We start from the raw sequence: 17,911 nt of genomic DNA on the forward strand, positions 1-17,911 counted from the left end.
CATTTTAGATACTTGGTCAATAAAGAGAGTATCAATAAAATATGGAATGCTGTATAAATGTTCCAAAGGATTTTTCATATATACCATAAGGGCAGATACATTGTTTACTGATAAAATAATTACTTTGATGACTATCTCTGTAAGCTATAAAGATCAATATTCTTGACCCTTTGTCAATATGTCTACACTTCTTGGCTCTGGCACAGTACACAGAGGATATACAAAAATCTGACTAGCAGCTTTGTTTTGTTTTTCACTAATTGCCACCATTTAATAAATCTACAGTGAAAGCAATATCATAACTAGTGTAATTTGCATTTATTGTAGATTCTAATTTGCCTGGAGCTGATAATCTCAAGCATACATAAGCCAGTGACAGTTTGCTTAATAGCAGGAACCCTAATGAAGCTGTATTATCTTTAACAGAAACAGCATTTAAAGAGGATTTAGAATAGTTTTCTCAAATTGCTGTCCTCAAGATATTCTGAGACTGTGATTCCCAGAATCTACATGTTGGAAAATCTGTATATTATAGTCTGGTGTATATATAGATGGCAGTTGGATGAAGATAGCTGATTTGCAGGGTTCATTAATTATACTGCTTTTCTTAGTAAATAAAATAAAATGATATCATTGGCATTAAAAGCAAAATGTACAAAAATTATGTTTTCTGCTTTAAATGATATTTGATATTTGAATTATGTTGTAATGCTAATTGAAGTCCTGTATATGGGTAAATATACACAGAAATGTACCAATTTATGTCACAAGTTGGGTAGTGCAACACTTAGTGGCTACATTCTGTTTGTAATTGCCTATTACAGCGATGGTGAACCTTTTTTGGCTTGTGTGCCATAAGGGGGGAGCACAGGGTGGTTGTGCGCTGGCATGCCACACCCATAATGCAACGCGTGACCCCCCCACTGTGCATGTGTGCATGAGATGCAATCCCCATTTTTTGCATGCTTTTTTCACCCACCCACCCCCAGGCTCCAGAGGCTTTATAGGAGCCTGGGGAGGGCGAAAACAGCCTCCCCCGCCCCTCCGGAGGCCCTGCAGAAGCTTCAGGAACCTTCAGGAGGCTTCCCTGAAGCCTGTAGAGGACTAAAAATGGCCCTATGAGAAAACCGGGACTTCCGGTTTTCTCATAGAGCCATTTTTAGTCCTCTGGAGGCTTCAGGGAAGCCTCCTGAAGGTCCCTGAAGCCTCCGGAGAGCTTAAACTGACCCTACAAGGAAATGGAAGTCCATCCCCGAATTTCCGGTTTGCCCATAGGGCTGTTTTTTTGCACTCCGGAGGCTTCAGGGAAGATCCTGAAGCCTCCGGAGGAGCTCTGGTGAGGGTGGGGGAGACTCTTTTCGGCCTCTCCAGGCTCCTATAAAGCCTCTAGAGCCTGGGGATGGCGAAAAATCACTTCAAAAAAGGCTGAACTCAGCTGTGCCATAGGTTCGCCATCCTGGGCCTATTATATGTACTTGTTTTCTTTTTGGCCACAAGAACTGCTAACATGATTCCTTTGTTCAGCTCTCTAGTTTGAGATTGGAAAGACTCATGGATTTTATTTCTTTTGTACCAACACATAATTGTAGTAAATATGCAGTCCAATACACATCTTTAAAAGAGGGTAATATTTTTCAAATTGCAAAAAATATTGATTTTAATGAATATGTCATATATTCTCAGATATAAATTATATTAAATTCAATAGAACTCTGCAGTTACATGTTTATATCAATATGATAAAATCTAAAAGCTTCTCTGAAAACATTAAGGAAGGGAATCTAGCTGTGCAGATGTTGCTAGAACATCTTTTTTATTGATCATGCTTTTAAAGTTGCTTGGAATTTTAATCAACATCTGGACAGTCCCAACTCTACATTAAAACAACAAAGACAGATTTCATTTATCAGTTTAAAGATATTGAGAGAAGTTTTACTAAAATATTGCTAATGAAGGAATCATTATGTTTGTCCTTCCCAAACTTTTAGAAGTTCTCAAAGAAACATCTGAAGAGCTTCTACTTGAGATCTATGCTCAAATGGGATATTCAATTACTGTATGTAAAGATGCAGGTCCTATAGAGCAGTGTTAAAGATCATGTAGTAATCTGTTGTTATGAATTATCTCTGTATCTGCAGGAATTTTTTAAAAAAATGTATGAAGCTTTCTGCTTTTCATCCAGTTACATGTATGAAGTTCTCAATTATTCCATTATTCACACTTTCATATTTCAAAGATTTTTAAATAACTGTGTAATTAATCAGTAAATGCAAATCACCAGAAGTATAAAAAGAATTTAACGTATGTGTGTGTGTTTCCCTATCTTTACCATAACCAGCTGTGTCTCTCTCCTGATAATTGCAGGTCTCATTAACTTGTCTAGCTAACATCCTTAGCATCCTCATGATAGAAATTATAGACCTTGCTACATACAATCCATTGAATTTGAATCAAGAAGACTTGGCATGAAATTGATTTATGTTCCACAATAGCTGGAAACAACCAGACTCTATATTCTTTACAAGTGCCAAATGTGAGTTGTAGATAATCTACAAAACTGCATGAGTATTATGCTCATAACTTGTAACGATTTGGCATTTAGATAAAACTCAATAGAAATGTGTTTCTTGTAAAGAAGTGGGGAAAGAGCAAGGAAATGTGCTAATCACACTAAGAATAAGCACAATTCTTCTAAACAAGTCTTTTTACAACTTTACATTCCCATGGGTGTATGATTGGAAGAAAACTAGAAAGAAAATACTTCAAGTGTTAGTGTGGGAGAAGATGAAAAGAACCTCTGCAATTTCTGTATCATCTGAACTCAGTAGAGAACTTGTTCCTTTTATAGTTTTAAAATATATTATTTCAAATGGAAATGTAGAAATAGAAGTCCGGACATAGACTAAGATGAGAACTACTTTTACCATAGGTCAAGGTAATCTACCTGGAATGATTATCAGATTCTGGAGAACTCTGAACTGTACTAAAATTTAGTGTCAAATTACCAATTTTTAGTAGTGCCTTTTGTTTTAAAGCATATAAAGCACATAATTGCGCTTCCAAAGGACTTATTATTTTATTGAAATAAATGTATACATGAAATGATCAAATTTCTAAGAGCCAGAGAAGAAATAAAGGTAAGAGTATAGTACTAAAAACTTAATTCTTCTTTCCAGAAATCAAGTTTTGGGAACAGTTTAGTTTGAGTTGAAGACAATGGTAGGCTAAGAATATGAAATAAGTTTTTAATTTAGTTTGAATACTATTTAATTGAGATCCCATATAACTAGGTTAATTGCTGTCCATGAACTACAGTATAGCTCATCCTATTACAGTTATTATATATTCCCTTATTGAATAAATATTATCCTAAAACTTTTCCTAATGAAAATTTGCAATGGTTACTAGCATTTCATTCAATGTAGGCTTGTCATTGCTCACATCCCTACGTTATATAAGTTTTCTATTACTATCTTTGGAATATTTGTTGCCTTCTGGTCTTCTGGCCAGAAACTTGTACAAATAGGACTATGACCAGAAAATGGTCAGTCATGTTAACATCACAAAACAACATCTGACACAAGTCCATGACACATTTTATTTGTGCCCCCTTGCAGATGTATAACATTTTGTTAAAAAGCATTGTGGCATTAGAGATATGCTTACTCAATTAACTCTAATAACCAGATTTTAACTGGTTTGGAACTCATAGTCCACAAATCAAAACACACTGAATTGTTTAATTGTTTTCTTTCTTTGTAGTTTTCTTTCCAATACCATTAAAGCTAAGGGCAATACCGTGTTTCCCAAAAATATGATCTACCCCCAAAATAAGCCCTAGTGAAGGGAGTTGTGCATGGCCAGCTTAGGATGCGGTGAGCAAGCGTGAGCTGGCGGTGTCTGGCAGCATCCGCAGCCCACGCTGCACAGGTGAGTTGAGTACCTGTGCAAGCAGCAGAGAGAAGCAGACAATCCGAATGCACTATGTGGGCCACAGAAAAGCTGAGTGGTAGAGAACCAGAGTGTCAGGCAGCCACAGGAGGCTCATCTTCACACAGTAACACCGGCAGCAGTCAGAGGCAGAGGGGCGGGAAGAGGCAGGTGATCTGGATGCACCACGCGGAAAACTGAGCACAGTGGGCTAGAGTGGCAAGTGGCCATAAGAGGCTCATCTTCACATCTCTCAGCTTGCCTGCAGCATGCATGGTAGGTTGGGTTCACCTGCCTTCCACTCTGTGCGTTTGGATTGTCTGTTTCTGCTCTGCGCCTTCCACTCTGCACAGCCCCACAGGGCGCCGACCAAGTGGCAGGCTACAGTTACTACCATATATCATCAATCCTCACACACCTGTTGGGTCTTATGTGTGCACTAGGGGGCAGGCCTGATCACCCTAAAATTGTGTTTCCTCAAAAATAAGTCCTAATGCTTATTTGGTACCCCCCAAAAAATAAGACCAGGTCTTATTTTCATGGAAACATGTTTTGTAACATCTTATGGCTTATCAACAAATGTGCTGGGGGACAGTTGCTATCTAGATGCTATCTAGGCTATGGTAAATGGACCTCCATCATACTTTTTTTTAATCAGATAGTTTACTCTTTGCTATGACTTTTTTTTCTAAGGCCCTTAGATTAAGGAAAGATAGGTTTGATGGGAACCAAAGAAAATTCTATCTGGCAAAGTTGAATTATTAAGGTAGAAAACTTAGATTTCTGCTCTATAGCAGAGAGTGCAATTTGGATAAAAAGTAATGGGATCGGTTCAATTAACATATGCATCCTTTTATAAAAGTGGATTTTTATGAAATATTGACGGGATTACAAACTTAATTACTTCCTTAAATTCACTATTTTTACTTCACTTCCTTAGACTTCACTATTTTTCACATGGCAAAATTCTATCCTCCCCCCCCCCCACCAATATTGTAAAATATAGATTATTTTCCTATATCTGATTAATGTGTTTGTTGTCTCAGTCGAACACAAGTCATGGAAAAAGTCCTTGAATTGCAAAGTGTTACTTATTTCATCCATCTTTTGCATGGAATTGAAAAAACTGACTTTCAAACATTTTCATTTGTTCTTGACATATCCTATTACTCAAGCTTTCCATTATTGAACCAATTATCTGCAAACTGAACATTATTTTATTTGTAATAATCACTGTAATACAACTTTTCTTACATCATGCAAAAAAGGCAGATAATATAACTGCATCATTTTTGTTCTGAGCCCCATTAGCATCAATTGTCAAATTTCTCCAACCTTGGTTCAATTTACTAAATTGCCTGGCTAAACTCTTTCCCTAAACTAAAATTCTGCAGAAGTCTTCAAGTCTCAGTTTAGCTGGATAACAATCTTTATTGCAAACTAGTTGAAGCTATACAAAACAGATGTTTTCCCACGGCTTCTGTAAGGATGTAAATGCTTATTGAAGTCCATAGTGAAGGATGTAAATGCTTATTGAAGTCCATTTTCCCCACAGATTAACAGACTCTGTGTGCTGTTTAGTGGCCTTGAAGTTGAATGGCTGTTGAGTGTTTGCATAACTGCCCACTTTAACCTGAAAATCATTGGCTCTCAGCCTGCTTGTCACAGCAACAACACATTAAAAGCATTACCTAAATTATCCCCAGGATTCTGAAATATTCCTTACACCTGGAAGAACATGAAGTTGAAATGGGAGGAATGATGGTTCTTTAAATAGAACTTTGGAATTCTTGGGAGACCCTGCAGATTTCTCTGCTCAATGATCTATAAACTGAATAGAAATACAAACTTCCATGTTTTCCATTTCTGATGCCCTCTATTCATTTGGGTTCCAAGCACAGAAGAAAAGCAATATCTCTTTATTGTACTCTAGTGTATTCTAGCAGTATGCATATAATCAGGTTTAATCCACATTAAATTTATTTTTATTTATTTCACAAGACTCCAATGAAAGCCAACTCTGAGAGACACTATTTACAGTTTTGTAACTTACATTAAAATAAATAACATTATGATATAAATATAATAGCAATCCAAACAATCTATTGACACGCCTAAACAGGGAATAAAACCAAACAGGAAGCCAATTGGGGGGAAGGGGAATTATCATAATCACCATTGGTGATTATTGGTGATGCGGCAGTGATTAGAATGCAGCATTGCAGGCAAACTCTGCCCACAGTCTGGAGTTCAATCCTGTCAGGGCTTGAGTTTGACTCAGCCATCCATCCTTCCAAGTCAGTAAAATGGGGACCCAGATGGTTGGGAGCAATATGATGACTGTAAAATTGTTTAGAGAAAGCTGTAAAGCACTGTGAATCAGTATAAAGAAAGAGGTGCTGCCAAGGAAACAATGGGAGAAAAAAGGCAGGAACACCAAGTAGTTTAATAGTACAAGAAAAACACTTAGGAAGAACCTATTCCCATGATAGCGAACCTATGACATGTGTGCCAGAGGTGGCATGCACAGCCCTCTCTGTGCACCGTTGCCAGCTGCTCTCTTCTGGGTTCCGGCGCTTGGCACGCATGTGTTCCAGTTTCAGCACTTGGTGCTGAAAAGGTTAGCCATTACTGACCCATTATAATGTATTAAGCAGTTAAAAGCAACAGTGGGAAGTTTCTACTTTCAGATTTGCAAGTATCTGTAATGTATCCATACAATAAGACACAGTTCACTTAGATGTGTTTCTACCCTGGTATAACTGGGAGGATTGACAATGACCTGGTTGTTATGATGACTATGACCTTTTTAACCTCTTATCTTGCTTCCCAGAGGTTATCTGAATTTTTCATTCTACATTACATGAAATAGAATAACTTCAGTATATTAATAATTACAGTAAGAGCAATAGAATTACTGCTTTTTCTATAGGGAAGTTGTTAGGAGACACATGAATATGTTTTGAATTATTTTCCAAAAATTATTTACTTATTTAATTTATTAATCAAATATATGTAGCTCACTAAAGGAGATTTTGGTGAGCTACATATGCAGCTCAAACAAACAGGTAAAACCAGAGATTAAAAAAATACAAAAATCACATTATTACAAAAAATGTTTATCACCATATAAAAAGTACAACAGATCTTCAAGTTTGGAGATAACAAAGAAGGTCACACTTCAGTAATGAAATAAATCTACACAAGAGTTTCATCTATTTATGAGCTAAGTTTTATTCAAACAATGGCTTAAATAATATTTTGTGCAGTTAAGACAGGTTTAATGATCTGTGTAAAAATTAGACTGTATTGTATACAATATAATTTTTGACAATATAACCTCTCTCTGTGTGTGTGTTCTTGTCATGCTCCTTTGAGCTTTCTTTTTGATATATTAAAGCAAAAAAGGGAGTGATCTCAATAATCACTTCATCTGGCAATAGCTAAAGATGATTTCAGCATATCATAGTCCCATGCTTGTGGGGGAGATTGGTGAACAGATATATGTGAAAGACGCAGGAAAACACATGCACGAAGCATATATTGTTGTTAATTTTCAATCATTTCTGCTGGCTCGTACTGTGTGTTATATGATTTATCAATGACTAGAAAAATGATAATATCCAGAGTAGTAACACAGAATCTTTGGCTTTCCGGATATGTCCCAAGCCAGCATAAACAAGGCTAACAGATGTTGCACTTGGAACATATCTGGGTCAAGTGATAAAGCAATAGGTAGCACCATCAAAAAGGATAAAGTAACCAGAAGGATTCTGACAACAGTTTCCTATGGAAGAATCTATTGAGCATCCTGATTGCAGTAAGTCTGGTGTAGATATTTTACTCTGGAGTTTTCCTAACAAAATATTGGTTTTAGTTTCTAAATAACATGCTCTAACAAAAGGAGAACCTATATATTTCAGGTTCAGAAATGATTCAAGTTTGGCAGTTTTCAAGGCAAGTACTATCTCCAGGGTAAACACGTGTCACCTTCTAGGGAATTCTCTGTACCTGCTGTGTATTTAGCTTTCCTTGCCTATTTTTTTCTCATAGGCAGTTTTTACTGTCTATTGTCAATGCTGAATGCCATGGGAAATACTTACAATCATAATTTTTAAAAGCAATGTTTATTTTAAGAGATGAAAGACAGCAGGGCAGATTTAGTATGTTTCATGCCCAATTGGAAATTGAAGCAACATTAATTTTTGAAGTTATGAAGTTAAATTACATTTTAAAGAAAATGTACATCTTCTAACTTGGAGTCTCTAAGCAACAACAAAAAATTCTAGTTAGCCAAAAATAATGAAGTTCTTTAAGTATTAGTTTTACTCTTTCAAAGTACTGTATATCCCAAAAGTCTTGTTTCTGATTATAGCTTCTTGAAATGTGCATTGTAAAATAAAGGAAGAATGACTTTTATTTAACCTCGCATTTAATCATAAATGCCAATGTTTATGAATTAATTAATATGCTTAAATAACAATATTACATTACTTTTTAAATGTATTTGGGCATTGAAAATGGCTTGATTTTAAATGACTTGTATATTTTTCCTTTTTCATACTTAAATTACAATGTACAAAGCATGTATTTTACTTTTTATATTTACATTTTACACAGCTGTGGGTGGAGTTCAGATTGCCTTGAAAATGCAAACTTTGTAGCTGAACAACAACATTAATGAGATCAACCAAAATGATGGGACCTTTGGAGTTCTACAGCAGAGGTTTCTGCATATTTGCTTTTATTTCCTACTATTTTCCCATTTCTTAATTTACCGCTATTATGTCTAAGGAAGAGTTTAGATAACTGCAACACTTTTACTTTCTTTTATGTCATTTTGTCAGCTTATAGTTTGCCAGTAATAGAATTACATTTTTAAAAAAATCAGCCAACACAGCTATGATTGCTTTACATGCATTTTAAGGAATGGGTTTGGAAAGAACATTTGATTTCTCAAATTCCTATGAAGGCAGGACTGTAAATGGGGAAAAGGCAAGTAACAAAACCCTGGAGTGTGCTGAAAGTAAATACAAAAGTACAATCAGAGGAAGTGACATACATTTGACACCTAAACTGGCCCACAAAGCTACACAGAATGGTCTATACTTCAATTCTAAAACTCTATTGTGAACCATATTGATAAGGAAGAATGTATGATTAGGATTGCAACCACGATACACTGGATTTATGCTATTAGCAAAGTACTACAAACACAAGCACATAACTATTTTTATTAATCTACATATGGTAAAGCTATCAATGATAATGATAATTTGAGGTGTACTTTTCTGGACTCTTGTATATGTAGTCTCATGCAATGAGAATGTGTATTTACCAGAATATCACACTAAACACAGTCACTGAACATATGGAAGGAAGTACGTAAACAAAAAAAGTTTTCCATGAAGAACTTAATGGAGAAAAGACATTTATAAAAAATATATAGCAATAATTAGGTATGTCTAAAATATTGTTTGTACTTTGTTCTCTTTGAACATATGCCAATACAAGAACAATCTAGGTTTTGTCAGCTGGACAAAATAGAAGTTAACATTTTTGTGATTTATGGGAACTTTGGAAATAAGTGACAAGCCAGAATAAAAGAAACAATCAAACTCCATTCAGCTTAAAAAATCTTTAACCCTAATCCTATGCCAGTTCTATGAAAGTTCTTTTCCAAAGGAGAAAATTCAGCAGTGACAATTTAAGGCTTAAGGAGAAGACAGCATGGAATCTTTAGTAGGAAAATCTCACCTTCAAACTATAGAACTATAACTGCTAGTCGAACAAAAATGCTTAGGGCAGAGGGCTGAATATTATGAATGAATTATTTATGAATTGTCAAAACACATTGTGTACCTCTTCTTCACAGATTAAAAAAAATAATGTGGAAAAGGCAGTGGGATCCTATACAGAGAGACTACAAATTGAAGACATCATATGTTTGAAATAAAATTATTTCAGAATTAAAGTAATGGTCTTATATTTTAGAAGCATATCTTAGGCTGGACTCATTGAAGTGAGCAGAAATTGTTCACTGTTGGAATTTGGTGGCATTGATCCCACCATATTTAGAATGTTATATTCCATTGGGACTAACTGAAAACAACATAGTATTAGCAGAATAAAATGCATCATAGGTTAGAATTTTTGTTTTTCCAAAGTCGTATTAAATTGTTAAAAAGGAACAACTAATGAAACAGAACCATCAAAATTATTGTAGTTTTTCAAGGTCAGCTGGTGCTCTATTCAGTTTGCAAATGCTGGATGAGGGTTCCCTCTACTGGTGAAAAGTCTTCTTTGACTTTTTGACTGATCCACGGACACAAGCTCTGTTACTGTATGTGTCCCATTTGAAGCATTGGGCAGGTACAACTTATGTCTCACTTTGTCTAGATTTCATTTTTGTAATCCCCACTAACTTCAATTAAAATAACTTCAGTTAGCTTTGCAGGCAAGGCCTAGCAGAGACATTTCTCAGAAATACATACATTAAACAGGCATTGTTGAATCTCTCTATCTCCCTCTCCTTCTTTCTCCAATTAGCTTTATGTAAAATAAAAGGGCTTTCTACCATGAATTTACTGAACTAAATCTGTGCTATGTGACTTTCTAAAAGATGTATTATTACATGTACACAAGGAGTCAAGCTAGTTTTCAGAAAAAATGTCAATCAAAAAAAGGGGGAGAGTGATCAGATAATATTCTAGTACCTAGACTAAATTAATCAACTCAAATGGAGTTGGGACTTTTGATGTAATGTTGTTTTATTTTTATTTCACATGTGGCAGTTTGAAAATAAATTGTTTTCTCCACTTTGGGGATCATTGTTTTTAAATGCACTTTTGCATTTAAAAGAATAAAACCAAATCTAATTTAAACATCATACATTTAAAATAATTTCCTCATCAGCCTAATAAAAGAAGATATAACACTTTTCCATCTCCTTAATTCTTAACAGCTCCAGAATACCATTGTAAAATATTAATTCGGCTTGTACTTAAGATAACAACATGGAAACAGAACACCACTGCTGTCTTTAAAATGTAAACACTTAGCTAAAATATTCCTCATTTCATTTTCATGAAATAATTTGCTAGTTGATGACTCTCAACTGAATGTGTGAAAAGCTGTCTTTGAAAAATACAGGGATTGAGATTTAATTGGCATTGGTATGCAGCAAAATTGCAAATTGAGTTTCTTTTATTCCTCTTGAAAAATGCATTAAGACATACTTTTGTGGCCCTTAGATTATCATATGGATTATTTGGCAATTTCATAAAATAATCCATCCTAACATATAAGAGAACTCTCCACTGAAGGAAAGCTCTTTTTTCATAATAATTACTTCATATAATAATAGTTAAAATGGACTGATAAAATAATTCACTATAAGATCATTTATATGCAAATTCTACTCTCACCTGATATAGAAATAATAATTTAGGTAATCTAAATATGCTGCTGATTTCTCGGACTCTTTTATGTTTACTATAGAGAATACTACAAAATCTTAAGAAACACTTCAAAGTTTTAAAATACTGGAGATTATTAGTAAGTGTGCAAATGTCACCTGTTCAAACTAAACTAAGCAGTCACCTTTCATGTCGCATGCCATTTTTACTTCATCCAGGACATTGCAGTATATGCTAGAAATAGCTTCCTGATATAGTTAGTTCTCGACTTACAATAGTTCATTTAGTGGCCATTAAAAGTTACAATGGCACTGAAAAAAGTGACTTTTGACCATTTTTCACACTTAAGACCGCTGCAGCATTCCCATGGTCATGTGATTTACATTTGGATGCTTGACAACTGATTCACATTTATGACGAAGTGTCCCAGGGTCATCTGATCCCCTTTAGCAACCTTCTGACAAGCAATGTCAATAGGGAAACTAGATTCACTTAACAACCTTGTGATTAAATTCATAAGTGTGGTTAACTTATGAATTTTATGAATCGGTTAACAAATGTGACAAGAAAAGTTGTAAAATCGGGCAAAACTCACTTAACCAATTTCTCACTCAGTAACATAAATTTTCTGCTCAATTATGTTCAGAAGTTAAGGACTACCCAAAATGTTTACGAAGTTGGTGAAGTTGATGCTATCCTAATGTGTGTTTTTTTCACATATATTCCTTCATACTATTTCAAAAATTTCAGATTAATGTATATCAAATTCTTGACACTCAAGCATTTTTATCTAGTTTCCATGGTCAAGGATGCCTGCATTGTATGACCTTAATTTAGATTTATTCTAGAGGGTGCAGAGAAATATTTTCTAAGCGTGTTCTTATTATTTTTAAAAGAAGTCTTTTGCCAGAGATATTTGTCTAACTTGTGGTACACATATGTGAACATTTCATGAAATTACGCAAAATCCATGACTTCGGTAGTTGTGACAAAATTTGAAATACAAATGATGTATGTAAGAGTGGAAAATATAGTATGACAACATCACATACTTGTCAACATTTTGAAATAATCTTGGATTACTGCAGTTGTATGAGCCTAGAAACCCATAAGTACAGGTTCCAAATATACTCCAACGTTATTATCAATTTGTAATTTTTATGGAGCAGAAATGGAATATTGATCAAGCACTGAAATGACATATCAGGTATTTTTAATTTAAATTTAATTTAAATGATTTTTAACTACTTAGAAAAAATTATATTTCAGATATTCCTATTGCCTGCCTTTTTCTCACTCTCTCTGTCAGATGAGCTAAAGATTTTATCCAAGAAATAACAATTCACCAAGTCTTTTTATTTTAATCATTTTAGGTAACTGAGGTGTTACATGTATATAAGAAAAGTATTAAAAGTTATACTCAATAATATCCAATTTGAATGATCAAAACTGAATGGTTTTCCTTATTAACTGAGTCTTAATTAACTTTAATTAGAAGAAGATGCAGAACAAATTAGATTTATTATGCTCCCTGCTGAGAGAGAGAGAGAGATGGATGGAGAGAGGGAGATAGAGAGAGAGGGAGGGAGGGAGGGACAGACAGACGGACAGACAGACCATGGGTGATATGACTTTTTAATGATTTCTTCAAACAAAAAATTGTTATAAAGTTATCATATCTTCCCTTTTTGGTCTTCTACTTAAGAATAGTTTGAGCTGAACCTCTGGCGTAGAATTTAAAAGACTTTGAAATTACTGATTTTAATTTTTTTATGGGATTAAAAGGAGTTTATAAATCCTAGAACAATAATCCTGTTGGGAAAATGTTTTTCATTTTTAGTAGAATATTTATTAAAGACACTCTAACTTCTAAAATTAAATATTGAATTTTATTTCCTAAAAGTACTTAAGAAAGGGTGAAAATAATATATTTTACAGTTCAGTTTTGTTAGTTGGTTTGAATTGGATGGTATTTTTTTTTTATTAGAGTTGTGTGACATGGGATGGAGATACACTTCTTTGTGTGCAGAAAGGAGAAAAAGAAGACCGTGGTTGGAACCAATGGATTGAAGGAAACAAAATGCACTTAGTAAGGATGTTGTTGTTGTTGTTGTTGTTGTTGTTGTTGTTGTTGTTGTTGTTGTTGTTGTTATATAATGTTATTAAATATTACTGTCAGAGTTTTGGCAGTGTGACTAGTATTATCTAGTATTATCTAGTACTAGTGACTAGTGACTAGTATTATCTAGTATTATCTAGTACTGATAATACTAGTGACTAGTATTATCTAGTATTAAACCCAGGAGCAATAACACAGCACACAGAGCCTTAAGATTAAAAGTGGTTTATATACAACTATATACAGACATATACATGCAGGAAATAAATTCCTTACCATTCACTACAGACACAAGGAGAGAACTGAATACATGGTGAGACAGAGGAACTCCTCTCTAATGACCACCTACATATAGACTCCTCTTAAAACAGTAAATGACTTGTGTGGACCATCAGATTCTTAAAGAGGCAATGCCTGTATTGCTGAATCATCCTCATTGCATCAATCTTGCTGATTACAGCTTACAACCTCTCATCAGCTGAAAGTTATTACATAAATCCTCAGTAGCTTGACAATTACCATACATCCCTTCGGCCGATCCACTCACACAGAGAGGGACTCCTCCGGGTGCCGTCCACTAGGCTGTGCCAGCAGGCGACGCCTAGGGGAAGGGCCTTCTCTGTGATGGGCCCGACCCTCTGGAATGACCTTCCCCCTGATATTAGAACAACCACGGACCTCCGCTCCTTCCGCAAGAAGCTCAAAACCCACCTGTTTAATCTAGCTGGCCTGGCCTAACTCCAGCTCTCCCACCTCAGTCTGTATTTTTAAATTTTACGGGTTGGTCTTAAAGCTAAGTTTTTAATTTTTATAAATTTGTACAGGGGTTTAAAGTTTAATCCAGTTTTAATTATATTTATTGTTATCTGTATGGTTTTTAATTTGGTACCTGTACACCGCCCCGAGTCCCTTCGGGGAGAGGGGGCGGTCTAGAAATCAAATCAAATAAATAAATAAATAAATTAAAGGTAAAAACTAAAAAAGAATAAAAAGAAAAAATAGAAAAGAAAGAAAATAAGAATATAGTAAAGAAAAAAAATACAGTAAGTACTTCCTTTTTCATCATAACAAGTGAAAACAAGTAATTTTAATAATTTATCAATTCCCTTTAAATGCAACAAATGGGAAATATCTTCTTTTGATATGTCATCTCTTATCTATAAACAAATGCTTAAAGCCTCATTGTCATTCAGTCCTGATCTATTTAACATCGAATTTAACCTTTGTCAAATAAGCCTTTATATTCTTTCCTTTTATTTTTAACAATGTTGAAATAACAATTTGAAAAAAACAATCAAGAAATTAAAAACGGTGTAAATAAAAACTTCAAATAATGTCTTAGAACTTGATTTCATTTTTTCTTTACCTTTTCTCTCAAAAGTCTTTGAACCTTTCAAAAATCTCTTGTAAATCCAACATAGGAAAGTTATTCAGGTCACTCTTTTGATCTGTTACTTGTACATCCCTTTTAATTAGTATTAATATCCTGATTTTCTTTGTATATGCAATAGCATCTTTTTAATAATTTTTATACCCACTTTCAGATGTGTTTTTATTTGATCCAGTAAAACTTGTTCCATAACATCTTTCAAACTTGGTCTATCTCTAATGAATCTCTTTGAGTGTGTTTTAAAATTAATTTCTGGGTTCATTGTACAAAAAGACCCTTCAGTACATCAAATATTGAAGTATTTTGCTCCATTCTGTATTAGTAAATCAAATCTGTCCGTAAGTATTCTTCTTTCATTGTAATCTTTAGTTTCTCTGGTTCTGTTTCTAGTTTCTAAATGGGTAACATAGTGGCTCAGTGGTTAAGACCCTGAGCTTGTCAACCGGCAGCTCAGGTTCAAGACCTGAGTGCATGCAATGGGGTGAGCTCCCGTCCTCACCCCAGATCCTGCCAACCTACCAGTTCAAAAGTATGAACACATAAGTAGATAAATAGAAACCATTAAGGTGGGAAGGTAACATTGCTACATAACATTATGCTGGCCAAATGATCATGGAAATGTCTTTGGACAGCATTGGCTCTATGGTCTTGAAATGGAGATGAGCACTGCCCCCTACAGTCGGCAATGATTAGCAAAGTAAAATGCACAGGGACTCCTTTACCTATCATGATTCTTTTTTTAAAAAAAAAGATTTAAACCATAGCATTTTTGCACAGACAGAATCTTATTTCAAATCCATCTGAATCTCTATTCTGTTTGTAACTTTCGAAATTCAATGTTGTATTCACCCTTTTCCTGTTTATTCCAAAATTTAAAAACCTGCTATTACTACATTCGTGTCAGAAGCACCTACCAAGGCACTTCTGACCTACCAGCGATTAGCTGGTGACGTTACAATTGCCAGGGAAACCCTTCTTTGTGTGTTATTCTGTTATTTTTCCATAAAAGTACATTTAAAACTTGCTTTGTTTTTTGAAGCAATTATTTTCCTATTGCAGGAAACTTCCCAGTGCTGTCCAAAATTTATCAGTCCGCATATTCATAATAGGTGAAAAGCAATTAACAAGCACTTTCCAAAAATGATTAGGAAAGGAAGACACTGGTTCTATTCAAACAAATATGGCTTTCTCTAAGCCACTGGGAAAGTGCTATCTTGAGAAGCGACTGTTTAGACCACTTGTGTGATTTCAAATCCTCTCCATGAATAGCTCACAATCATCAACTCTTTTAATGTAGGCATTTTCAGTTTTTCAGCCCAGTAGTCCAGATATGAAATTGTTTAAAATGTGTGTCTTCTTCTCTACTCTTTCCTATCTCTTTCTTTCATTTATTAAATGCAGTAATCAATATCTTTCTTGAACATCACACTGCCGATCTCCAGAATAATTAAGCACTGATGGATGTCTGAAATACTTAATAGCAATACCAAGTTTACTATATTCTTTCATAAACAGCATTGGTCTAAATAGAAGAAGGCATTCTAGTAAACTATCCATTTTTTTCTTTCTGTATCAATCTTTCTGTATCAGTGAAAGCATAGGAACATTCCTAACACCAGTAATGGTATAAAGAAAATTTGAATTGGGGTTATTTTTATACCCTAAACAGTACATCATAAACAATGTGCGCATAATGTAGGAAGAGCAGCTGTTCTTTTTAATGTTCCTTTTTCCCCTTAAGATTAAAATTATTTATAGCTTTGGAAATGAAAGTGAGCAATTCACTTTTGAAAGCATCATTTTCTTTCCAGCCATTATCTCTGACAATCTATCTACTAGTACCTAATAAACTTTATCATTTCTTTTTCAAGTAGTTCTTTATAGCATTGAAAGCTCTCTCCCCCACAACAGCTTACAAAACTAACTCTCCAAACTTGGTACTTCTAAAATGCATTTCCTTTTTAGGTCAGGATAATACATGCATAAGCATCCAGGTGAACCTTTAGGTATTTAAATTGAATTGGTAGGTGAATCTTTAAGCCAACAGAGAGGAATATGCTGAAACCTCAAATATGAAGAGACTTCATATTTTAAAAAATAACAAATCCAAAAATAACAAGTAACATGCCACTCTGGTACCAAAATGTTATCAAGCCATGTGTCCATGGGGCAGGCATTCCATTTACCAATATAAAAGTCATTATGATGTGTTGGGATGGAGAAATGAACCACAGATCTTAAAATCTGTAGTAGATCAGAACAGAGAATATCATCTTTTAAATTGCCAAATTTTGGCTTTTCATGCTTTAGCATAACCAAATAAATTTGAGAATCCTTATGTACTATACCTTAAGCTGCTTTTGGTTGTATTTTCAGTATGATTATAAGACTTGCATTATCACATCTCTAAACCGTAAACATTCTGAAACATTTAATATTCTTTCCTTGTACCTTTCAAATATGTGGATGCTGTTTTATTAATATATTTTAATGTCTGCTGTACACATTTTTGAATTTTTGAAAAAATCTTTTCATTTGCAAAACATTTAGTTGACATAAGATTTACTCCATGATGCTTCACTAATAATATTATATGCCTTCTTGAATGCCAGACACTATTCCATGTGTTAATTAATCCTTTTGCAATGTCTATTAAATGATCTGCCATAAGCTTCAGAGGTTTGTTCATGATTATTTCCGGACAGCTCAGTTTCTAGTCAGCATTTTTAAGTCAATTAATGCACACATTTTTCTTAGGTCAATTTCTGTAGCATTCTAGATCTCATTTTTCTGTTCTTGTCAAGTATGGTTATTTATAACTTCTTTTAATTAAATGACCCTTTCTCTTCTATAGGTGGCCTTTTAAGTGATGGTCTTCCTGTCGCAGTGTCTTACATCCCAACTGCATTTATTTTGTAACTGAATTCATTTGATATGAAAGATACATAATACATGGCATTCTATTTTTTTAAATTTTGTTGAACTAGTTCGATTCCAGCTAATCCATTTTTAAATCCAAAGTGCCCTTCTCCTTCCTGTTCAAATTCCATTCAG

The 17,911-nt window shown here is 34.4% G+C and overlaps 1 protein-coding gene across 1 annotated transcript in view; it reads left to right on the forward strand.

Moving 5' to 3' along the window:
- RBP1 (retinol binding protein 1) overlaps positions 1–17,911 on the forward strand; it is a gene marked incomplete at its 5' end in the record, with an annotated part of 32,044 nt that overhangs the window by 9,456 nt on the left and 4,677 nt on the right. The window contains one exon of the mRNA XM_081953855.1: positions 13,336–13,437. Within this exon, the coding sequence (XP_081809981.1) occupies positions 13,336–13,437 (102 nt within the window). The remainder of the gene's footprint in view (positions 1–13,335; positions 13,438–17,911) is intronic.

This window comes from Natrix helvetica (assembly GCF_964273705.1).
Source record: "Natrix helvetica genome assembly, chromosome: 5".
NCBI lineage: Eukaryota > Metazoa > Chordata > Lepidosauria > Squamata > Natricidae > Natrix > Natrix helvetica.